This window comes from Hetaerina americana, unplaced genomic scaffold (genome assembly GCF_022747635.1).
Source record: "Hetaerina americana unplaced genomic scaffold, ioHetAmer1.1.p SCAF_5, whole genome shotgun sequence".
Classification (NCBI taxonomy): Eukaryota; Metazoa; Arthropoda; class Insecta; order Odonata; family Calopterygidae; genus Hetaerina; species Hetaerina americana.
In genome coordinates, this window is record NW_027287095.1 from 21,000,011 (window position 1) to 21,026,897 (window position 26,887).

General features: G+C 41.8%; 1 protein-coding gene across 1 annotated transcript in view; it reads right to left on the reverse strand.

Moving 5' to 3' along the window:
* Positions 1 to 4,598: 4,598 nt before the first annotated feature.
* Positions 4,599 to 26,887, reverse strand: part of LOC139693551 (alpha-2B adrenergic receptor-like) — a 160,806-nt gene continuing 138,517 nt past the window's right edge. Inside the window, exons 2-3 of the mRNA XM_071591754.1 lie at positions 22,305 to 22,645; positions 4,599 to 8,963 (exon numbers count right to left, since the gene is read on the reverse strand). Of these exons, the coding sequence (XP_071447855.1) occupies positions 7,283 to 8,963; positions 22,305 to 22,453 (1,830 nt within the window). The 5' untranslated portion in view covers positions 22,454 to 22,645 and the 3' untranslated portion in view covers positions 4,599 to 7,282. The remainder of the gene's footprint in view (positions 8,964 to 22,304; positions 22,646 to 26,887) is intronic.

Genomic DNA, 26,887 nt, shown 5'->3' on the forward strand with positions numbered 1-26,887 from the left:
TAATAATAGAATAATATACAGCGGCGGGGACGAGAGCTAACGAGGGGTTGCCATTGTATTAAAGGAAGAGGTAGGAAGAAGCGTAGTCAACATAGAGCACGTAACGGATAGATTATTACTAGTAGAGACAAAAGCAGAACCGACGAACTTGGTTATTATTCAGGTATACATGCCACCGAGCAACCATAAGGAAGAAGAGGTCGATAGGATATACGATCAGTTAGAGGACATAATCGCGTGTGTTCCTGCAGGGAAACATTTGATGGTGATGGGGGATTGGAATACGACGGTAGGCGAAGGAAGAGATGGTGATGAGGTGGAGGACTACGGTTTAGGCACGAGGAATGACCGCGGGGAGAAAGCAGGTGAGTTCTGCAGGAGACGGGTTAGTCATCACCAACACTTGGTTTAGACACCACAAAAGACGAAGGTATACATGGAAAATGCCAGGTGACTAAGAAAGGTATCAGCTAGATTATATCCTGGTTAGACACAGGTTTAGGAACAGTGTGATAAATTCACACAGCTTCCCGGGAGCGAATGCGGACTCTGACCACAATTTAGCTCTAATGAAATGTAGCGTCCGATTAAAAAAGATAAGGCAGGGGCGGCGGGTGAGAAAATGGGATGTAGAAGCATTAAATGGATTAAAAAGGAAGGAGTACAAACAGGCGGTAGAGGAAATCATGGAGGATGGTAAAGAGCTAAGTACTATCGAAGAAAAATGGGATAGTATCAAGGAAGGGTTATCGAAAGCAGCAAAAGACACTATTGGAACTGTTAACGCTAAAAGGACTAGACATGAATCACGGATGAGATGATTGCAAAGATGGCTGAGCGGCGGAAATGGAAGAATGTAAATACAGAAATAGGCAAAATGAAGTACAAAGAATTGAATAATAAATTGAGGCGGGCAACAAATAAAGCAAAAGAAGCATGGTGGAAGACGCAGTGCGAGGATATGGAAAGTCTGCTGAGGAAGGGTGAAATCGATGCGCTGTACAGCAAAGTTAAATCTTTATCGGGAAGTAAGAAAGGAAGAGCTATGCTAACAGTTAGAGATAAGGCGGGTAAGGTAATAGTTGACGCAGGAAAAATCCAAGAGAGATGGAAGGAGTATATAGAAGAACTGTATAGTAAAGAACTCAGACCAACAAAGTTAGACATTGACAAAGAATATGACATAGAGGAAGACAGCTTAGGTCCAGGCATGCTAGACAATGAGATAGAAAGGGCATTAAGGGAGATGAAACTAAATAAGGCCGTGGGGGTAGATAACATTCCCGCGGAACTATTGAAAGGTTTAGGAAAATGTGGGAGGAAGAGGCTATATGGGCTGATTCGTAGTATCTATGAGGAAGGAATCTGGCTGGAAGACTTTGTGAGATCAGTTTTAGTTCCTATTCCGAAAAAGGTAAAGGCCACATCATGTGAGGACTACAGGACAATAAGTTTGATATCCCACGCAGCGAAAGTTATTCTCAGGATCATAACAAAAGGATAGAGAGTAGGGCAAATGATTGCTTAAGGGATGATCGGTTTGGGTTTAGGAAGGGGAGAGGTACGCGTGATACCATTGCAAGTAATGAGATTATTAATCGAGAGAAATATAGTATACAGGAATACCTGTACAGCCAGGAGGTATTTGCCTGTTTCGTAGATTTCGAAAAGGCTTTTGATAGAGTGAATTGGGAAAAAGTAATGAGTATATTGCAGAAAATAGGAATAGATTGGAGGCAAAGGAGGCTAATCCGCAACCTGTACATGTCTCAGACTGCTCAGGTGCGAGTGAGGAACAGGTAGTCCGGATGGGCAGTGTTAGGAAGAGGTGTAAGGCAGGGTTGCCCATTATCACCGTCGCTGTTCAACCTGTATGCAAAGGAAATGATTAAAGAGGCATGGGAAGAACTGGAGGTAGGAATGAAAGTGGGCGGGGAATTCGTAAAATCAGTTAGGTTTGCTGATGAGTAAGCCTTTGTTTGTCAGTCAGCCAAGGGGTTACAAGCATTGCTGAGTGAATTGGAAATTTAGTGCGACAGGTATGGAATGAGAATCAATATTAATAAAACAAAGGTTATGCGATTTTTCAGGAAGTAAAAGGCTAAGCTAAATATTAAAATAGGAGTGCAAAAACTAGAGCAGGTAGAAAAGTTTACGTATCTCGGTAGTGTTTTGGACCAACACGGTCAAAGTAGTTGGGAAGTAGGAGAAGAATTGCGCTAGGCAAAGAGGATTTCACAAGGAGGAGGGAGTTGATGACAGTGACGATGAGTAAGAATATTAAGAAAAGACTCGTAAAAACTTTGACATGGAGCGTAGCTATATACGGCGCGGAAACGTGGTCATTGAAGCAGGAGGATAGAGGTAGATTGGAGGCTTTTGAAATGTGGGTGTGGAGAAGAATGGAGAAGGTGAAACGGACGGAGAAGAAAACAAATGAGGAAGTACTTGGTATGATGGGCGAAGAGAGGGGTTTGTTGGGAGAAATCCTTTGGAGGCAGGAAAAGTGGATGAAGGGGGTATTGGCCGGCAGTGGGATGTTGAAGACTGTGATAGAGGTGAGAATGTTAGGCAAACGAGGAAAGGGAAGGAGCAGGATAGGGATGTTGGACGGGATGAAGGGAGGAAGAAAGTACTCAGAGATGAAGAGGGATGATGTAGGGTAGGATACTGGATATTGTATTATGTTAGGAGGAACAAAAATTTATTTAGTAGCTGTGTTCATCAAAAAAACCTACCTTAACCAGTAGATTACCTAATAATAATAATATGAGTGTGTGTGGGTCGCGGAAGTCCAGGGGGTAGAGCGTTGGACAACTGACGGAGGGTCCCAGCTTCGATTCCCGGGCAAGTCTGTGGGCACCAGTAGCTCCATTCAAGCTATGTGATATTTTGGGTACCAGATGCTGCTGGGAAACCATAACCGGCACAGGGGGAAAGGAACTGGCCCCCCTACCCTCATGTATCAATTTCACTCGCCGTCGGGCTTGGTACTGGGTGAACTCTACCGTCGCCTACCAAACCAACCTTCCGGTTGATTACTGTATTTATGACTGATAAATGTAAACACATATGTTTGTACATGTATATATATATATATATATATATATATATATATATATATATATATATATATATATATATATATATATATATTTTTTTCAAATATATACATACACACACACGTACTTTGGGAACATTTATCCTTTACCCAAAAGTAAGGTTTCATATGCTTTTACAACCCTAGAACGTTAATATTCTTTCCATTAATAATTTATCTGTATTGATTCATAATAAATTCAAGGGTATCCATTTAAAATGGCTGCCAGCCGGAAATGAGAGATAAGAGGTACTTGAATGACATCATAACACTCACTCGCACAAATACTGTTATTCTGAGAGTCACTAAAAATTGCACGTTGATATTTGTAATTTGAATAATGGATTAATTTGGTTGAAATAGCTGTTGAAATAGTGGAAATAATTCCATTGGGTATAAACAAATAAAATCTTTGCAGATGCGGCTTAGAAGTTATTCCAATGGAACCGCTATAAATGATTGTTACAACGTAAAATATTGACACACAAAATTACTGTCTGCGGTGGGATGAGGGAAAGGGAGAATTTATGTATTCATCAGCTCTCTCTTACTTGTATGAAACAGTCTGTAATTAAACCAATGATGTTCATTCACATAGCCTAATCTCTTACCATTACATCGCTTCGGTGTTAAGAGCCGTCAAGCTCATTGCATACATTTACATAAGAATATTTGATGTGTGTTTCCTACAGATAATTAATTTTTGTATAGTACTATGTATTTTGGTCTAATTCCATGTAGCAGCGTACTTCAGCACTTTCATATATAAAAATCTGGCCAACGTCCAGCTGCATATAGCATTATTATAACCCATTACGAACTTTAATAATAATAGAAAATATCTCAAAGTTTATCAACACCAAGTATTCTTAGCACTTATTTTTGGCAATATATTTGCATATTCAACTGGTGTATATTTCTTATGAGGCCAGAATTGATTTCAGGTTGATTTATTCCTCGATCTCCATATTGAATAATAGCTGTTAACTCATCATATTTTGCAATACATCTTCCGACTTTAATTGTGGGGTCTCGTTTAGCGAACTAATCTTCATTTATTTCCACGCGCAGCTATGGGTTTATTTATTAATCTTAAAACTGTAGCTTCTAAACTGCAATTATGATAATTTTCATATTGCGATTGAGGGATTTAATGCTAAAATGATTTATCAAAAAGAGTACTGGATTAAAATTTTCCTTCAACTGGTGACAACAATAAATAAACATTGATCATTCCGTTAAAAATTGATTTTGATGAAATATTGAAGTGATCTTATAACTTACACTGCCATTATCTCATCAATCTCAAAAACTGAATCACCGTCTCAAAAAATGTCGTAACAAAATTTGGTCGGATCGATCTCTCCATATGATGCAAAATACAGCCAGCCAAAATTAGAGTTCAGAATCCCATTAAGATTGAAGTATTCTCAGTAGTTAAAGAGGACAAGTATTACATATATATAAAAAGAAACATGTAGATATGAATCCGAGTAATTAGTTTATTAAAAACATAGGATGAACTGCAGTTATGAAAGGTTGAATAAACACATCAATTCTTTTAAAAAATAACGGTTCATTAAAGAAATACGTTAAAACGTCAAAACAATTGAAGCATGGTATCTCATGATACAAAGCGGTTTTAATAAGTCTCAAATAAACTAAGACAAATAAAATAATCACAGCTTAGCCATTATTGGCTTATTAATTCACGCATTTGCCATCAATGACTGCGTGAGATAGCACAGAATAAAATGGTACACTCTGAGCCGAAAAATACACACATTTATTGTTACAGAAACACATAGTATCGATTTTAAATGAAGATTCACTCATTCATACACATTCCGACATGCATCCAATGTAAGAGAGACACCTTCGGTCGACGGATCCGGCAAGAAATTAACACAGCATAAAACAAAACCTCTTCAAAGGCTTTTAAACCATCTACTTTCTTCATTATCAGCCAGCGGAAGCGCCTGTTTTTTAACGAGTCATGCCCTCTTATATTCTCAGTCACACGCTCACATTAAAACTCTCTTTAAACTCCAATTTAATAAAAAGAGGAGGAGAAAAGACTAGCAAAGTGATCGTTGCAATGAGACGCGGCTCATGGTTCATTCACAGGAGCGGGCGCGGCGGGAAATTTAATAATAATAACTTAATCAATCGTCCTTAACTCTATGGGAATGATTAGGAATGCCTGCGTTGCAACTCAAATGGCGAAGGAAGCTAATTGAGATGATTATATAGTCTATCTTCTACTGTCCACAATCACGTACTTTGAGAATGAAGCCGGCTTAGAAATGTCGTCTTATGCTTGCTGAGAGTAGAAATGTCGCCTCCTAAAATTTCATCTAATAATTCTTTTGGAAGAAAGAGATTTTTAAGTGCATATTTTTAGCTGCTAAAATACGCTATAAATTGTACTTTCGATTTCAGGTACGAAGCTATATTCATCCACAGCGTCGAGGAGTTGCTTCGTATTCAATGTTGAATAAATGCTAAACAATAATTGTTCCTTCAAAGAGAATTAAGATGTGCGTGCAAGTCACAACACAACCGCGTATGATGATGGTCCAACAGTTTAAGGGGAAGCAAATACTAGGTGGGATAGTTCATTTGAAAAAGAGAGCGTTTAGTACGTAAGTTCTTGCTTTTAGTTGGTGCAAGGTTTCATCAAATTTCTACCGCGGGATAATTTTTATAAGTCGGTCGCTTCAAAAAATGATTTGTCGGGCAAGAGTCCTCATTTTAAGATTCAAAAGATTGGCGGTGCCGTTCACAACGAAAACCTTGGAAGCGGCACATTCATTGTTGATTCACACAAAGATATAATTGTGGGCGTTAAATATCCCTTAAGAGTGGAAAACATTTAACATAGTTTAAAAAAAGGCACTTAATCACGAAAAACGAATTACTCTAGAGACAAGAATCTCTCCAAATTTTCTTCGGTGAAGAAGAGTTTCGAAAAGTTATGACCGTCTCAAAACTCCTCATTGTCGAATAAGGAAGACTTATAACAGGTCGACATTGTTCACGAATAAGGTGAGGAAGTCACCATGAGAATTCGACCAACACAGCATCTTTTCAACAGGGCCCGAGATCTACGAGTCCAAACATTGAGACTTCGTTCCGAAAACATTCCATCTCTAATCAGTCTCACTTGTACTGGCGTCCATTAAATATAGAAGAAAGACATCCTCCGAACGGGGAATAATGTATGGAAGGATGCATTAAGTAAATATTTGAACATTTATCGTTAAAAAAATACACAAAAATACTTTCATGGTTGTTCGACAACTAGGAACCAATGGTTTCAAGGCGCTAGCCAATAATAAACTTTTTTCAAATGCCTTTCAATTCCGAAAAAAATATATGTCTATATGTTTCAAAACCACACTCCGAGAAAGAGCACCGCTTATCACAAAAACTTCAATGGTTCTCTTTTTAAGTCGATTAATACCGCTTTAATCACCGGAGCACAAAAATAACGGCAAGCTATAATCTCCTCAAAAGTCCAATGATGATCGTTATGGAGATACATGATGTCACAGTTTGTCGCGTTGGTGATGCGGCCTCGATTAATCCAACAGTCCACGTGCTGGATCTCAAGAGGAATGTTCCCCACAAAGAAAGTTTCTCTCAACTAATTCAAAGAGGAGCCAACACTTATAATATCCTGTCCTCGAAAGAAGCTCTAATCGAACGGTAAAACCACGTGGAAGATTCACACAGGTCAGCTTAGAGTATCTGTTCCCCTAAAAAACTTGCTTCGGTGGAATAGTTGCTGACAAAGTCCTTGGTTGAGAGAGCACATTCCTTTTAAAAAAATATTCCGCGCAAATGATTACCGGTCCGAAGGTTTGATTCCTAATAAATACCACGTGGAAGGAAAGCGATTAACGGAGGGGGCATTCCAGTCGACGGATCTGCCGTTGATTTAGTTTTTCTCATAGAGTTGGTATTCGAAGGCCAAAATGGACGAGGAGGTGGAACAAGGGGCCACTCACAGGGACATGCGATAATTATCATTTCTTTTCCTCTCAAAACCTCTCTGTAGCACCCGCGAAAGAACGGCACACAGGTGTCCCGAGAAAGTACTCTCAATTTAAAAAAAGTAAAAGATAAAAAAATTGACACTGTTCACGGCTCACTGGCTCGCCTCCTCGATGTTTGACCTCACTCCTCAACGTTGTCGGTGGAAGATGTTCCTTGCGTCGTGCCACTAGAGAACGAAGAACGGCAAGTGTCCACGTTCAACGCACTTTCTGGCACGAACTCGCACGTCGCCTTCTCGGAAGAATTGCGACTCCACCTCGACCTCCCGTAAACGGTCACCAGGAACTTCTTTCCGGTGCAATGCCCGCCGGAGGGAGGAGGGATCGTCGGCAAGGGAAGGCAACCATCCTTCCTCTTCTTCGACTCCGGGATGTCCACACCTATGTGGGACTCGGCCGCCGTCACCGGCACCGCCTTACTCTCCGTCAGACTGGAGAAAAGCTCGAGCGCCGTGTTGCTGTAGTTGGCGGGCAACCTGTTTGGATTGTGTACGGAACCGCCGCCGTTCAGGAAGGTCCCGTTATGGTGGGTGGTGTTAGACTGACGCATCGTTCCCCGCTGCTTGAACCCCCTCCTCAGGCCGAGGAGCTTCCTAACCTCCCGCTGCAGCCTCCGGTTGCGGTAGGCGAAGAGGCAGGGGGACACAAGGGAGCCAGCAGACAGGAGCGTTAGGCTCACCGCGTCCATGTAGTGCGGCGATGAGGAATCGGCGGTGACATCGATACTTCTACCCGCTGTGAAGATGCCAGAGTGGAGCACCAGCGCGGCCGTGTAGGGAAACCAGCACACCAGAGCCATGACGACCACAAGAGCTGACACCCTGGCGGCTCTCGCCTCCTCCCTGTACCTGAACAGGCTCGCGTTGGAAATGCGGTATTTCAGGGAGTTGACGAACTGGGAGGAGGTGCTCCGCACGCTGGCCGCCCTGGAAGGAGTCCTGGAGGGCGCTCTCGAAGTGTGCGGGGGCGTGGGTGGGGTGACCTTCACCGATTCGCTCTGCGGGGTGGACGGGATCGAGGGCGGTGTGGACGGGGGAGAGCACGGGGAAGGGGACAGGGTGGGGGGAGTTGTGGCCGCGCCGGTCGGCGTGGGCGGCGTTATCGAGATGGTGGTGGTCGGGTGCGGAGGTAGCAAGGGCTGGGCGACGGCCGGCGCGCTGGGGGCCGAAGATTCGGCTTCGAAGTGGGACTGTGGGATGGGACAAAGCGGTCCGGATCCGGTCCTCCGTGTCCTCTGGCTGTTTCGGTGGGCGGCCGCGTAGATGCGGAGGTAAATGCAACAGAGGGCGACCACCGGGATGGCGAATACCAGGATGGCGTACACCCCAGAGAAGGCGGCGCGATAGGTGGAGATGGCCGCTGGAGATTTTAACGCCTCCCCGTTCGCGACGGTCTCTCCGAAGACTTGTTCCACTGAAGCTGGGGGTGAGTCGACGGCACCAGCACCGCAAGAGTGCCACAAGGAACCTCCGGGGTCCGCTCCTACTATGAGTAGGGGCGTGCCCGCTCCCAGGAGGCCAAGAAACGCCGCCGATATCCAAGCGGTGGCTATCATGGCGGCTGACCTGGGAGCGTTGATACGCATGTGGTAGTGAAGAGGATCCACGACGGCAAGGAACTGGTCAACTGCGACGAGGAGCACGGCGAGAACAGAAGCAGCGCAGATGGCGGCGGCGACTCCTTCGCTGACGGCACAGAGGGCTGGGGAAGCGTCTCCATGGCCGCGAACGTTGTCCGCGAAGACAAGCGGAAGGAGAACGCAGCAGGCTAATAAGTTGGTTGCCAACAAATTGATGACGAACCTATGGATGGATGAAAAAAGTCAATATTTGAAAAAATTCATACAGGAGAATGATATACATCACAAGAATCTAACGTATCTTATGGCTATGAAGCAATTCTAAAATAAATATTGTGAATTAGCAAGAAACGACCATATTTCTCTCTCATGCTCATTAAAGGTTTTTTCTTGTTCATGTTGAGGTCAAGTGACAACAATAGTTTCAGAGAAAAAGTAGAATGTTTCAATATATTTTGAGAATATGTCAACCATCTTGTGAATATATCTTTGGTGTATTATCCATTTTATAATTACGAAAATAACATCAACAAAACGACCAATCAAAAAATTAGTAAAACAAGAAAAGAAGTAGGAGTAACGTAAAGTTAAAGGAGGTTATATAAATTAATTTGCTCAACTATTCATACCACGCCGTCAGAGGGGATGAATACTAGGAAATCCAAAGTAACTTCTCCGTCAAAATACCAATTGACAGCAATAACCGCGAGAAAGACTTTTATACGTTAAGTCACGAAAAGATAAATTCGGGATAATCTGAAGACCCCATCCAGTTAAAATAAGCATATCACCTGTTGATTCCATTCATAATAAGGGTAAAAATAGAACTGAAGTCATATTTTTCTTTGAAATGAAACCTATTGTGAGGAAATATTTACTGAGAAGTCTCATACAAACCAAGTGGCACTACCACCAATATCACTAGAAAAATCAAGCACCACGTGTATTGATATTCAATCTTAAAATCTTTATTGACCACCGCAGGTACCCATTCCCGCCAGGTAACCTTAATGGGGCAGGTTTACCGCAACACTTCGTACGGTATGCCATTAACTCACATTCATCACATATCATACGACACCGGTCATTATCCAACGAATGTTAAAAAAAACCATCGTATAAAAATAGTATGGAGACATTTCACCGAAATAGAGAGGTAAAATTAGGAAATCTTTTTTTCAGAAAGTAATCCGAATGAATTGAATTCGACGAGGTACCATGTGGAGAGTTCAAAGGCACGCAACTTCGATTTTCCCTTTAATCTCAAATTGACGAGAAATCGACGCAGGCCACTTCCAAATTCGCAAGCAAATGAGACATCAATTGGGTGGTAAATAAAGACACGGCCGTGTTTCGTGCTGCAAGCAAACAATTCCGAGGCACGCGCAATCCTCACGCAACCGATAGTGGCTTGGGATCTACGGCTGGAGGAGAATATCTCCAGCCAGAGGTCAACAACATGGGCAGGCCATTAACGGCGGTCTCCCGACTGAATTTCCATACTTCTCTCGCTCCTCCCACGCGACTATAACCCTCTCCGCTACTTCCCTCCCGCCTATCTATTTACCTTCCTGCCGGCATCCGTCTACCCCCCCCCCGTTTCCAGCGCTCTCCTCGACCTTTCCTCCCTATCTCTCCCGCTTCCTTCTTTCCTCATCCACGCCCACCCTTCACCCTCGTACGACTCCTCTCTCTCCCTCTATCGCATTTCTAACAGACTCACACTGACGTTCGTACATAAGTGCGAAACGAAGTGTGGACGGGCAGTGGATGTGTGTGCGGGTGGGTATCTACTTAATGCGTACCACGTTTTACGACTGTCGCGGCGTCGTTATTATGAACCGCGTGCCTGGACTGCTGATTTTAAACACTCCTGAGCTATTGTGTTGCCGCTTGAAGGGTCGAGGGACGGGGTAAGTAGTACCCTAACGCTCTTGGGAACAGCGGGGCACAATAGCAACAGTGAATGGAAAATGTTCAATCGCTCACAAGAACGGGTATACGCAAACTGCTTTTCGCGTGCGAGAGTTTCAAGGAGGGAGTGCATTAACATGCTCTGCAGTGTTTGACATAGATTTTGACCACGTAAAATTTTACTGCCATGCGTATTGATAATTATCCGACCAATAGTGAAGACACGGGTTATGAGAAACGAAAGGCAGACATTGAACTTATACACTGATTACTATGAGTGGAAATTTATTGGGTTGAAATCAATCCATTATGTTTAAGAGTTTTTTAATTCTTATCCAAATGAGTAGCTAAGTTCATTAAATATTTCATACAATGATGAAAACATAAATAAATGTGAGTTATTTTGACTATTTCCCGTAAGAGGACAAACTTTTCGTAACTGGTATTATGTTTTCAAATTTTAGTACATAATCATACCTCTCACAATGAGAAAATTCTATAGGGAAAAACTAGACGGATACCGAATCGTATTCATATAAAATTTTGCCTTCAATAACCCCAATTAAAGAGTTACTTTGTGTGCCTTCATCAATCCTGAGCCATCGAATGACTGGTCCTAAGTGCTAATAAATCTTCTTCCCTCCACTCTAATGAGCTTTTTAAAACGTGTTCGAGGATAAAAAGAAAATCCTACCAACGCTAAAACAGTACTCTTCAATGTGTTACCACCGCATGAAAATAAATCTCTGTATTTTCAAAACAATCTTAAAATCTTCGATGCTGGTAAGCAAGTCATACAAAAGGGTACAAATCAAGGATACTAGTAATGCCCTTTTTGATCGAGAGATTGTTTCATTCCATTTGTTCAATAAATTGAAGAACAACAACTTGGCGACTCTTCGGTCATGGCGTTTTTTTCTCTATCTTTTTGTCTAAATGAAACAAAAACTATGCTCAATAAAGTTATTACAGAATTCCGGCGACAAAATGATAGATGCTTTAAATATTATAATGAATAAACTTTAGCTAAAAAGTCTTCATTTCAAACTTATGATATGGTCTAGAATATTGGAAATGTATATTTATACAACTTCCATAATTTTCATGCGTTAGTTTGTAAAATAATTTCCAGGAAAAGCTATGGCTGCTCGATAACGTAATTTTAAATTGCTTTTAGTTCGGTCGAATATTTCTGCCGAACGCTCTCATCTGAACGTTTTCCATTCTTCTAATTATGATTCCTTGCAAACGCTTTCTCTTTAATGAGATGAATTTCTGCTGAGGAAAACAACTGTGCATTGATATCCTTAGAACTCTAAGACAGTGATAATAATTTCATAACTCTAAGACAGTGATAATAATGACATAAAAAGACAACAACACATTTCTACTTACACTTAAATAACGTAAAACGTGAACACAATTGCATATTAACTGATATTATAAGCACATCTGATTTCCAGACATTCCCACATAAGCGGGGCCCAAAAGTTCACTCGCATCAACTCCCATCGCTTTCCCTTTTTTAGAGACCTCGAAGGCAGGATTGCTTGATGCGGTTCAATCTATTATAATCTAGAAATCGTTTTGAAGGAAGCGGAGCTACTCCAAGGAAATCCGTCCTCGGTTATAATTCCGTGCTAACCGATACGTGAAGCTAGGGGCTGTTCGGATTGGTTTCGGGAGTATAGGGATTCTGGGATTGAGAGGGAGGTCTTCGAATCTTAGGGGAAAAAATTATTTCACACTCGATTGAACCATGGCAACTCAAGTAAAAAAAATCGCCACAATTGAATCCTGCAATGCGAAGCGAAATTTTTGACAATAATGCACGCTTCACCAAAGCCAACATAAATTTAAGAATGCGTAAACATGCTTGAGTAATAACGAAATAGGGCAGAGGCGGAACCTGTTCGGTCACCAGTATTGGGTCAAAGCACGGGTGAGTGAATGAACAGCGTAAATTCCATTTCTCCCGACACTGATTTAAGAGGTGGGAGGTTCTTGCTTGCGGTGGCAAGGTAAGTGTTGTGCCAGCGTGTCAACTCAAAGGGCACAGGTTGGAATCCCGTCACGGTTATGGATGCTATCTTCTTGGATTTATTACCAAGTCTATATGGTGTCAAATGATGCATATTAACTGTTAGTGCACCAAAAACAAAAAAATATGTTTTACTATCACCAGAACATTGTGAAAATATTAGTGAATAATTTTAAAACATCGCTAAACACTAAGGCCCACGAGAGTTTATCGGTTCTTCAATTTTCCAACTGACGAGCGACGCAATGGGAAAACACTCACTCGCCAGTGAAATGTGAGGGAAAAGGGATAATATTCGTAACGAGTCCCTGATATAAGGATCAATGGGGAAAGAAATTATATGGTGAACATAGACGCATGGATGCATCGAGTACGACATCCTCTTTCCGCAAGGATCTCATCCCCTTCTGCCAATTGGATTACTTCTGCTGGGAGACGAGAAAGAAATGGATAGTGAAATTAACGCATGGGATCAAAGTAAATGCAAAGGGATGGAAGGGATAGACACGCGCGCCCTCGCCAGTCCGCCCACGTATCGACATTCCAAACCCGTGTATTTTCACCTGCTCCTTCGGAATCGGCGGCTGCCATCGAACTCATCGGGGGACCTTCAACACACATACGCCGCAGAGATGGCGAGAGTAAAATCATTAAGATTAAACCTTCACCATAAAACGGAATTAGGAAGGCACATCACCAACCTGGCGGAGTAAACGACTCGATGTCATCAAGCTGGTAATGTTCAAACAAATAGAATCCATCTGTGGGAAAGGGAAATGTTCAGGGACCGCTGATTCCATTCATATTTTAAAATGAAGAACCGTTCGTATTCTTTGACTACCGATATGTTGATTATGTAACGGTTCTGATTCCTAAATAAGCCCGCGTTCATATTATTATTTGTAAAAGATATTACCGGGGAAGAGTATTTTAAGGAGGTTATTTGAAGAGTGACGATAAGAGAGGGAAGGAATGTTTTAAGGAGAGTGAAGCGTATTGTAGCAGAGGAGACGTAAAAGCCACGATAAGAAAGCGAGAAAAAGAAAATGGAGACGAGAGTGCGATCCGCTACCATTGTAGAGCAACGTCCTTTTCGGGAAGAATGGAAGAGGCAATCCAATATCCTCGGGAGTTTGCGATATTCTTTGCTCTCCAATTCCATTCCTCCCACCCATTCCGCTGAAGGAGTCAACGTAGGCAGCCCTCCATCCTCTTCACAGTCGAGAGGAAAGCCGTGGGAAAAGATCGGAGACTGGCAGGATTTCGAGTCTCAAGGAGCATTTCAAAATCCCTTTGGCCCTGAGATATATCTTCACGGAGTTCACGGACTTTGTTTTGTGAAAAGATGCCAGTCTGCATGAAACGGACATAGAAAAGAAAGAGTCAAAAGTTTGAGGCTGGAAAAGCACAGAGCCAAAAAGGAAATGTCCAGCCTGGTGACGACGAAGAGTCGACGAGGGATTTAAAAAATTTTAAAAAGGTTGCCCACGCAAGAGGCCGACTTCATTTTGACAGTTTTCTTTAGAGACATTGGCTGTACCACCCAAAGGTTTCCGGCATTTTAGATTCTAACCTCAAGGTTCCGACATTTTCCCCCTTCTTTGAGACGGAATACAAGAAAGTCAATTACTCTGGCTACATTCACAAACGAAAAACGACGTTTGGACTCCTCATCCGTGTATTTGTAGTGATTATTTTGAATAGAAAGCAAGGAATTCCAAAGGAACATGTTAAGATGTGCTTTGCAATCAAAATGAATTTAATCCACGATGAGGCGACGAAAATTAGCTATGTATCTTATATAGCTAGCCTAAGTTATGTAAACATAAAATCTCTACAATGAGACATCTATTTGACACCTTTGGACGCCAAAGCGTTAGCTGAATACGAAATAAAATGTTAAAGAACAAACGATGGCTTCCGTTAACCGTCATGGATATGCACAAATATATATCCATATTATGTATAACGGAATGACAAAACAGAAATGGATGGTGTTCTAATACCAACCGAAACACGCCATTGCAGTGGCTTGCGGGTTATTGAGTGGATCTAGATGCATCTTATGATTGAGAGATTAACAAGGATGAGGAAAGATAACTCGAAAGAACGCCACTATTCCTTATTAGATCATTAAAACTGGAAGTGATGAAAGTAGAAGTACTCGTGAGAATTATGGTGAGAAAAATGATTCGATATACTAACGTTTAGCATAGTTAAAGTAACATACAAATGCGCGCGGAAGGCAAACTACGGTTGAAGATAAAAGCAAGAAGGAACAAAGAGGGAAAGGCGGAGAGAAATTAAATCGGTGGAAAGGATGGGATTAGGGTGGATTTTCGTCTCAGGGCAGAGAAACCATTCGCAAGTTGCGCAAACAATGTAAATGGATCGAAGGGTGTGAGGAGGAAGCAGGTGGCACGGTGGTGGAAAAAAAATGCGAAGGGATGAACTTACAGAATAGAAAATGAACTCACGAGCCACTTAATGATTCTCGGGAGGATTTGAGAAGACTGCCTCTGGTGTGAGAATCCCTGAATTTTATGAAGAGGGCGGAACCGGGAAGAAAGAGAGAGGAGATTTCGTAGCAGAACAAATAAGTTCCACTTTCACTGATGGTCCATATTAAAATGAGTTTAGTATCGTATGGAAGACCTGATTTGAGATCTAATATTCTCATAGAGGTGGATTAAAGGGCATATGGATAATTGAATAGATTTTGTCGGTTATTTTAGTAAAACTTTGGGTGTGCGAATGCAGAACAAAGAGAAATTTGAAAAATAAGGCGTGCCAAAAATCAGACCACAATTAATGAATGTCTAATGATACCTAAAAAAGTAACCGAAGAATGTATGTCACCTGAAGTTAATTAGAATAATGCTAATTTCTGAGAAAAGTGCAAGGAAAGTCTGAGCATTTTATGCAACTTGAAATTCCACCTAAACTTGTAATTTTAATTAAATCTTTGATTAAATTTTTTAGGATAAATGAGCGATTTCAGCTGGCGTCGAAAGTTGACGTATTAAAACCAGAACAAGATTTGAAAGGTTAAAAAAATGTATGCAGTATAATTTATTTATGCAATGGAGAGGTGATATTTGACGTGAAAACTTGTAACTTAGGCTATAAACTGCATACATGTGTATTCAAATAACAATGTCATTACCCCGTTAACATTTACCCCAATATTTTGATGTGACGAATAAATGAATTTCTTCACTGCAAGACGCTAAAAAATATCCAAATCAATTGTTTAGACGGCAGACAGCTGGCAATTAATAATTTTCACAACTATCTCTAAGCAAACAGCAGTTCACACTCGTCTTTAATGGCATGACGACATCAAGAACCCCCCACTCTCCGTACAGGGAGGTGGTGTATGACGCCAACGCAGGTTGAGACGCCCCAAATAAGTGTATCCGGATGCCAATACATCGTTCCTCCGCCCGGATCCAATGGAATTGCGATGCAATGAGAAGATAAATCGCTCCTAATTCATTCCGGTGTGCAGCAGCAGAGTCGAAGGATTGCATACATATCGTGTGGCGCGGGGACGCCTGCAGCGCGGGTTGACCACGGCGGCGGCAGGTGCTAGCGGGTTCGCGCGATGAATGTCAAAGCTATCCCCGCATGGACGCGCGCGCGGGCTCGGGCAATATTGGTTGGGATTCCGCAGAAGGCTATCCCATGTACGGACGGCATTCGGCGGGGTATGGACGGAGGGAATGAAGCGGAGATTTTGTCAAGAGGCACACCTGCCGTTGGATCCGGATTGCGTCGGAAGCATCTGGGGAAACGAGGATTGCCTCAATTTCCGGATCACGCTTGCCATTGAGAGTGTGCTCGAGCCAAAACAAAAAAAAATAATTTTATGAAGATTCGCAAGTAATTTTTGGCTGTTAATCGAGATAAAATAGAAGTTCGGGAATATGGCAATGGCTCTCTCCAGCTCATGCAGGGAGAAATTCGTTCTTTCGGTGGTTACATTTAATGTGATGAAACGCACTAAAGGAACAAGTACATATATTTCATGATGAGAAGGAGTTTTTTATCAATTTGCGTTTGGAGATTAATTTCATTTAGCCCGTTAAGTCCCGGTGAAAAGTATATTTTATAGGCAAATATGATTTCTTGTGAACTAGAATTCTATTTTACGCAGAATAATATAAGCTAAGTAGAATACAAAAGGAATGGGAACGTTGTAGGACTGTCGTCAACTTGCAAGCTATTCAGATAAATTTGGCAGAAGAATTTTGCCTACTCCGAATCTTTCTTAATGCCATCTGATGACAAGGACGAGGAAGCTATTAACTTCGAGAAAAACTCGTGACTAAAGCATCAAAAATGCCGAGAGGTTATCAAACTGGCGGACCGGAAATTAACTCCTTGGTTACGCGAGGATGCTTTAGATGCAGTCTGGGTTCGTAGCCACGTGAGAGCGTTCTAATCTCGAATTGGGAGGGGAAGAAGGGCTACAGTAATGAAGCCATCTTTGTAGCCACATATTATTGGGGACCATTGTGATTACGGCTCAAAGAGATTTTACTGATGTGTTTATATTACTTTTTGGGGGGAAGAGATTCATAGGCCATGCAAAAATGCAACCGTAAATCCGCTAATAATAACGTATCAAAAGAAAAGATTTTGCTGAGAGTCATGCTTACGACTCTTCATGTCTTAAAACTCAGCGGCAGTCGTTACGTATGTTTAAAAACGACGCAGTATCGAGCAGCCTTACATTGCTTTCTTCCGTCAATGCAAGATTGACTTTAGTCTAAAATAATTACGGTCACTGGTGAGTTAATTGCGGAGAAAAATGACTTAAACGCGGAGAGGAAAAAAGCCTACGATTTAGGTTAAGCCTTTCTTCTACCGTAATCTCAAAATCAGGCGGTGAGCGAATTATGATCTCCCTTTATTTTAATGCACTGGTCTTAAAACCAACGAATACTCGAAAAGAATCGCCGGCAATTATACGTATAGTGGAAGATGAATGTTTCAAGTTTCCTTACTAACGAGTTCCCCACATGATTCATAGTCTACCGATGATTTGTCCTGCTACATCATTTCATTCTGATGATGAAACACTCCCACCGAAACACTCCTAAGTTCGTCGATGATCACTTATTTCCATTCTTCCTTACCCAACGCCACTTTTTCCAGAAATTTCATCTTTTCCTCCCCATTTTGCGCACACACACTCCCCCCACCCTTCTCAATAACCTTGCTATCCTTCTTCGTCGTAGCCCCTGCCCCACAACTCCCCACACATTCACAGCTCCTGTGTCCACAGTAGCGTCGGGAGGAGTCCTCCTCCCCCCTCCACCCACACCTTCGCCAATCACCCCTCTCCAACACCTTCCCGCTCCACCACACCGCCCTCCCTCACCAGCGCAAACAGGATCGCCGAGCGTCGCGGCATTCATTACCTCCCCTTCCTCCACATCGACTTCTCGATAAATGGGCCTACACCGATTGGGAGGGGGGGGGCGTCGTTGGACTGTGGCCGTGGGAGGGGCGGAAGAGAGGGATCGCGGATGGAGAGCAGACCTAGTTATTTCGGAGGCGGTTGAGGAGGAGGGCGTGGAGGAGGAATGGGAGGAAGGGGCGGGTCGGAGGGAAACGGGGGTGGTATTGGTAACGAGTGCGGGGAGAGAGGAGTGGTAAGGGGAGGTGCGAGAGAGAGAGAGAAAAGAGTTATTTGGAGAGAAAGAGAGGCGAGTGGGGGTTCTTGAGGAAAAAGGGGACTGGGAGTGGAAAGGAATTGGCAGGCAGATGGAAGGTTTGAGGAAGAGGAGGGCGGGTGAAAAACCGCGGGGATGGTGGCCGTGGAGGAGAAGTACTTGCACGGGATGATAAGCCATCAAGCTCCGCAACAGCGCCTGTCCGCCTCATCCCGCCCCGCAAGAACCAGTCACGCGGAGAGAAGGGGAGGTTAACGGGAGGGTGGTTGGTTGGGAGAGGAGGGAGCGGGAACGTAGTGCGATGGGACTTCACTGGGTAAATGGACTTTTTCAAGTCGGCTCTTTCGGGTGGGTAGCACGCGGAGACACAATTTAGTACCTGCGAGACATTAGCGAAAGAGATATTAAAGGACTGAGTGATATGGTTGCTTTATGGACCACAGCACATTGCTATCTTTTAGCGTTGACTTCTAAGGACTGGCTGCTTAATGCAATACTGTTTCGGTTTTAAAAATAACGTAAAGTGTCCTCTTCGGCGCGCAGAAGCTTAGTTACTCGTCAAAGAGTCTCGGATTCCTATCCGGGCTACGCATTAAGGCACTCCCAGAATAATACAAAGAGGTATGTATCTTCTACACACACTTGGTTGCCTGAATATCAAAGCTTCGGTGCATGGCAGAGAGTGACGCACCAGGTTTTTAATACCTACATTACTTATTGCTAGAGGGTTAGTGAATTGAAGAAAGGTTACATTTCAATGCAACAATTTCAGAGTGTAAAAATCATTCGCCTTGACTGGGATTCGAACCCAGATCCCTCAATATCCGGTCGAGTGCTTTAGCCACTTAAGCTACCGAGGCGTCCTCTTAAACTCTGAAATTTTGGGGCTTTTAAAGGAACAAGATGTTGTGACGAAATACCGTACATACAATGTCACAGGCATTCGTAATCGTGCGCAAGGCGCCACAGTCCACGAGGTTAAAGCCAACTTTAAACACTTATGGTGTTTTCACTTTGACAAATTCCAAAGAAACTGCGGGAGATGCCGCAACAGTAACTTTTAACGGAGTCATCCGCTAATGTGCATTTCAATGCAACAATTTCAGAGTGTAAAAATCATTCGCCTTGACTGGGATTCGAACCCAGATCCCTCAATATCCGGTCGAGTGCTTTAGCCACTTAAGCTACCGAGGCGTCCTCTTAAACTCTGAAATTTTGGGGCTTTTAAAGGAACAAGATGTTGTGACGAAATACCGTACATGCAATGTCTTTGTATGTACGGTATTTATTGGTGTTTAAAGTTGGCTTTGAACTTGGCTTTGGTCGGGTTAAAAGTTACTGTTGCGGCATCTCCCGCAGTTTCTCCCGCAGAGGACGCCTCGGTAGCTTAAGTGGCTAAAGCACTCGACCGGATATTGAGGGATCTGGGTTCGAATCCCAGTCAAGGCGAATGATTTTTACACTCTGAAATTGTTGCATTGAAATGCACATTAGCGGATGACTCCGTTAAAAGTTACTGTTGCGGCATCTCCCGCAGTTTCTTTGGAATTTGTCAAAGTGAAAACACCATAAGTGTTTAAAGTTGGCTTTAACCTCGTGGACTGTGGCGCCTTGCGCACGATTACGAATGCCTGTGACATTGTATGTACGGTATTTCGTCACAACATCTTGTTCCTTTAAAAGCCCCAAAATTTCAGAGTTTAAGAGGACGCCTCGGTAGCTTAAGTGGCTAAAGCACTCGACCGGATATTGAGGGATCTGGGTTCGAATCCCAGTCAAGGCGAATGATTTTTACACTCTGAAATTGTTGCATTGAAATGCACATTAGCGGATGACTCCGTTAAAAGTTACTGTTGCGGCATCTCCCGCAGTTTCTTTGGAAAGGTTACATTGTTCAAAATTTGAAATTAGCCGGGGGAAATAGTACAGAGCATTCAAGTTTTAACTAGTAATCCTTGCGTGAGATATGAGATATTATTGGTGGTTGTAATTAAAAAGGAGTCCAAACAAGGAACTAGAATGCAAACAAACTAGGCTATCTGGTGCAGCAAATAATCTTTTAGATGGATTTGATAAAAAAAACTGTTGGGATCTGTTATTATTTTAAACCGATTTATTCTACAGCTTATCTCTTTGATTTTTTATCTATGATCCAACTAACGTTTATGATTAACAAGAGGAAACAACCATTAAAAGAGCGTCTAAAATATATTTCGGGTGAGTAAGATATTCCGTCTATAAGTACTGTTCAAGATAAACATATTAGCTCATCCAGAGGTAAGATTGGCAAACTGACAATTATTTATTTAACACCTAATTTTGTAATAATTGCATACCTCTAATCATATACGGAAATTCATTTTTCAATCCAAGTAAGAATCCTTCTTTAGTTTTAATTATTATTTTATTGTTATATTAAGTTACAAGTTAATCATGTACTTAGGTATCAACACCATTAGGTTTACATTAACGTATTAATCAATGGCGTCATGCAATTAGATAAAATAATTCCTCCTCATATTTAAGAACAGCGTTACTTAAACGTTATTTTCATCAAAGGCAAAATTGAGAACAACTCTAATCAGAAAGAATACTCGAATAAAACCATACAACCTCACTCTTTTGGATAATTTAGACTTGGAAATCAAAATCTTGATTACATTAATGGTCCCAAATGTATGATTACTTGATTCGTGTTCAACGATTAATATGCCATCTGTAGTTTCATTTATAACGCTTTCTGACTCGAGAATCAAATGAAGCCAGACTGCTCAACAGTTTACGCTGTAGGGTTCGAGGTTTGAGAGGAATCAAGTGGAAATCGGTTCTTCGGGCTGGAATAGACTCTTCATTCATTCTTATTCTCTTGGTCAATGCATGCTGTTGTCTGCAATAGTGCGGATGAAGGAACATTTTTTCGTTAGCGCTGACGTCAATGCAAATAAATTAGAACCACGAGAATCCAAAGCAAGGATAACGAGCCTTCTTCGGTTATACGAAAGAGGGATCGAGGAAAGCGAAATGATTCAGAATCTATTTTCCTTCAGCAGGAAGTCGGACAACATGGTTTATGTTGCGTCAGAGTAGGCGGTTGGTCGGTAAACGGACATATGCTTACCAGATACAAAGCTTGCTAATGCAAACAAAGTATTAATTTAATCATAAGCCAAACAACGGCCTATCTATCATGTTTATAATTTAATAAACGTAATATACGATGAGTCTTAAGAATGATGGTTGACTAATTGAATGAGAATTACAGGGACACATGGGCGACATAAATCTTTTAGAACGTGTAAACAATCGAAATCAACATCGCTGCCGAAGAAATCGCCAAACTAAATACCTTTCTAAACAATATGTTTGAACGATGATTTATAATTACTTAAGTAGTCGATTAATAATTATTAGTGATAATATACTGAAAACTTCTCTGTTAAATTATTCCAGGTATACAAAGGTAACAAGGGGATCGGGATTGGTGCGGTGGCTATCCTACTGGCTTCTCACTCAGAGGGCTTGAGTTCAAATCTCGGCAGTGTTGAATATTTTTCAGAGGTATCTCGTTCGCACTTTGAGTGAGTACGCCATCCGTTGGAAGGGACGTTAAGCTGCGGACCCCTTGGCGCCTTTCGTAAAGAGTAGGCTAATGCCGACGATGGGTTTCTCTTCATCCTTTCCTGTGTATCCCCTTTGGCGCAAATGACCTCAGCAGTCGGTCGCCTCCCCTAAATACTACTACTACTTCTACAAAGTTAGCCTTACAAGTAATTTATAAGTAAACATTAGATCGACAGAAAAAGATTCATCCGTCAAAATATCCCTGAGGATTAACAGTTTGGAGGAAATACAATACACTGATACTCGAAAAACATATAGGATGTTTAACTATGATTTAAAATTTTTGTTTAAATTGATATATTACCTGTTGGACAAGGTTCTAAGTCCAGGTCGCCTGTAGAATACAAGCAGGACAATAAAATTGGATGCTGTTCCCAGGAGGAAGACGATCACCAGGACGATGTCACATACAACAAGCACCGAGGTCTCCACAATCTTCCCGTGGGGGTCCATCTCTTGGCTGAGTGCGGGCGAAATGGGAAGGGGGTTTGGCTGGGTCCAGGGGTGGTTGGTTTAACCGTCCCCTTTTCCCGGTCGGCGGTAGAAGCCAAAGCAAACGTCGGTGTCTCAGCCAATGCGCGAAATCCTAAAGGCTCACTCCAACTGCTATCCCGCCTGCCAAGGGCAGGGCGGAGAGAGAGAGACCTGAAATGTATCCAGAAAAGAAGGCATAAGAATTGGCAGGAATGAGGATTTAGAGCACGTGAGAGTTAATTATTATAAGAATTGATATCAAATAGGAAAAAACGTGATCATCACAACATGACGCCAGTCATTGATTTTGTTTCAATACTTTTACGAAATTCGATAAAGAATATTTTAACCGTTACTCCATTATATAGATAATGATATTCTCAATGGGTAACAAAAGACACGTAAACATTAATTAATATAGAAGGATAATATTAAAGCAGATAAGCTTCACTTATTTGGGCGAAAGGCGATTTGGGCCACATTTTAGGCGAAAAAAGGATAAATTAAGGAAATTAAAAAAAGGGACCACGTTAGTGAAAGAAGATATATATATATATATATATATATATATATATATATATATATATATATATATATATATATATATATATATATATATATATATATATATATCACTTCTATATCTTCAGAGGAAGACGGATTGTTTCCGTCGAAATATCAAGAAATAACGTGTGAGTGTTCTTCTTTTTTTGTGTTTCTATATTGTGTGTTACTGTGTATTGTACTATTCGGCACTTCCGTGTTACGTCTACGAAAGCATATATATATATATATATAATATACACACATTTAATTTTATATCTCGTGTATAACATTTGGACGGCTAAATAGGACACAAAAATATAATATCGTAGATAGCACGTAAAAGGACACTCACATTTCAGAAAATTTTAGCCTTTGGCCTTCTTCAGGTCAGATTGCCGCCGACTTCAGCAGTCTGACCTGAAGAAGGCGAAAAGCTAAAACTTCCTGAAATGTGTACTTTTACGTGTTATCTATTTTATTTTTGTGTTCTATTTTGTCAATCAAATGTTATTTTACTCTCGTGAGTGCCTCTACATCATAAATAAATAAATAAATAAATATAAATATATACTATATATATATATATTTATATATAGATGTGATATGATATGATATATTGATAAAACTATTATTTACCCAAGCTTTCATAATTTGGTTTCAATTTTTATTTTTTTCCTCTTTATTTGTAGTTTTAAAAATCATTTCCGCAACAGATACAAGATCGCCTATATTTGCGATAGCTATAGGCATATGTGTTTTCTCTGCTTAATAGATGTAAAAACATCGGAATAGCATATGAACATGAGGATAAGCACGTCAAAATGGAAGTCGTATAATGAGAATATGGCGATATACGTATGAGTACATTCTGAGAAAATTTAAATATTTTTCCAATATGACGGTAACCAATGTTAATTCCCAAGTAAACAAGGTACAAGAGTCGAGCCTCTTAATATAATAATACGAACAAACTAGAGCTTAATTTACATACGAGGGCTTCATGCATGGAATAACTTCGAGAATGGGAAGAGGGTTGTTAGCAAAATCAGCAGTTACAAAAATATTATCGTTAATCTACGAGCATGTCATTTGCGTAATGTTGAAGATTGCTGAATTCCGTATTGCTTATTGCTCAAAAATGTTGGATCTCTGAACTTCTGGAAGCTATCAAAAATGTGATTTGGAATGAACGGAATTTTTGTGTTTCTATATTGTGTGTTACTGTGTATTGTACTATTCGGCACTTCCGTGTTACGTCTACGAAAGCATATATATATATATATATATATACTGCTATCTACCACGCCCCACCAATTTCCGCCCCACCAAGAACCAATCAATCGCCGAAATAAAGAAAAAAATCCCAGAGTTCCTAGGGACGGGAGTCAACCGTCGGTTACGTCCTTCAACCGTTTCGATCTTTGAGCCATCGCCCTCTCTCCTGTACCCGCCCGGGGCACGCTTTCCTCGTCAGCTTCACTTATCACGGGCTACCAAGGAAGGCCGGAGATTGTGGCAGGGGTGGGAGACGGAGGATATGGGGGAAGAGGATGAGGCGAAGGAGGTTAAGGGGCGTCTAGGAACTAGAAAGATTTCGAACATAACATCTCAACCTTCGCGAAATTACTACCGCTGCTATGTATGCTTCAAGACTGCTATGTGGAATTATACGATTAATGCATTGCGATGTCTACCCGCCAAAAAGAAATACCTAAGGCTAAACATGCGCAGGGGTTGAATAATCACTGAAAATTTTTTTTACCGATTGAATACAAGAGCGAAACCACTTGCTGGTCGAACGGTACGTGCCCATAGAAAGTGGTCGCTTTTAGATACTCGAACAGCCATCGACACCGGCCAAGCTTGTGGGTATGTTTCAGCCGTTCGCAACAGTGAAAATAGATAAAAACTACCAGCGAACTCCCTATCCTGAGCTGCCACTTCCTAGGTTCCAACATTGCTAACGTATCTCCGACTAGTGACCTCATGTTTCCTCTCAATAGTGCTGTTAGTTGACGCAATAAAACACTCAATATTTATTGAATTGGAAACAGAAGCTGACAGTTGCAAAGTGGATTGTGTATACCATGAAACAGAAGTATTCTTTGAGTATTGCCAAATTTAAGGAAGGCATAATAAATAAAGGCAAATAAATACCAAAAGTATCATCGTTTTTAGCCTGATCGTAACACTTTGGTATAATTACTGAAATCCCAAGTTTGAGGACTTCGACGGCGGTTACTCCATCCAAGCGTCTAACTCGACCGTAATAGTGGCCTCATACAAAAGCCGGTATGATTAATGCAAAAGCTGACCTTCCAAGAGGACTCCTTTAGAAGTAAACTCCTGCATGTTTGCCACTAATGGGCTTTGCGACAGTCTATTTCCAACATCAACTTTCGACACACTGTGCGATCACACACACAGGAATTGACTTACATGGAATTCACTTTGAAGGTCGACTTTACCCTCTTCTTTGCGATCTCACTATCGATTGAGCCGAGTTTGATGCATTGATAGAATAAATGCCAAAGCTAATTGCCATAACAGTGATTTGAGGACATTATTTCACTCACACCTTTTGATTGTATTAAAGTACTGCGGAGAAGAGCTCGCTCATTCACCATTATCTTCAAGAATCGAGAGAACAAATATATTATTTAATTGTGATAATTTATTTAATGCTCGAGGATTGTTAGAATTGTAACCAACTTTGGAAAGAGACGAAACGACGCTGGTGGGGATGTTAAATGCGCAAAAACTGTTGTTCGTCTTCGTTGTTCCAAATTGTTTTCAGAATCCATTAAAATCGATTGGTCTAGTCAGCTTCCGCTTTTATCTGGAGCTTAAAAGATGACTGCTGATTGCTGGATTCAAGTTTGCTCATCGAGGGGTTAAAATTAGGCAAGCGGATTAAGGGGAGAATGTGAGAGAGTAAGCATCCTATGGAAAACGCGGATGGTCGCGCAAGCGTTCTTGATGCGCGGTTCACACCAAGTTCATTCCATAAAGGGAAGGGTCAAGGGTAGGGTCACCAAGAGAAATCAGAGATGACGGTGCGAGAGCCATGGAAGGACCGGATCGATAAAGGGAAGAAGGAGATTCATGATTTCGACTCGGAATGGAAATAGGAGACCATTTCAGGATTGGGAGGGGGGAGTGTTGGAAGATCATGAGTGACGATCGAAGGATTAATAAAAAAGAAGAGACCAGAGAAAGTGAAAGGGGGTCCGGAAACGTCACAGTCGGCCCGAAGGGCCGGATGCGGGGTACGGGGACGATGGGAGCATCATCATTTTTGATGGGGACATCGGTGAGGCAGAGTGGGAATGTGGAGGGGGGGGAGGAAGACGCGACGGCTGTCGAGGACTTTCCGCGTTTTCGAGCGGAGGACGAAAGATGACCGGGAAAGGAAACTTCGTCATGAATGCTCATTATCTTCCCGTTCCGGAGAGAGCCTTCTCTCCTAAGCCAACCTTCTGGAGAGACGCGACCGCATCGCGCGACTCGTGACAAATGCGAAACGGTAATGGCTGCTCTGCGCCCAAGGTTGGCATCTTAATGCGTAGCGCATGCGTCGCCGGAACACTTTTGATACAGGAACAAAGGTCAAGAATTCAAGCCATTGTTTTAATCACCTTCATTCATTGCAGAGAGCTCCGAAAGAGTGAAATCGTGGTTGGCTGAGATAGGTAACCGAATCCGGCGACACGCAAATAAATCAGCCAAAGCCTTGAAAATGCAACGAACCTATCTTCGATCAGGATAATTCGTTATTTCAAGTCATAGCTTTCAATTACTTGAGGTAAAAAAAGATCTCCATACCGGAGAACAAATAATCATGAGGGTATTTGGTTACTGTGGAGA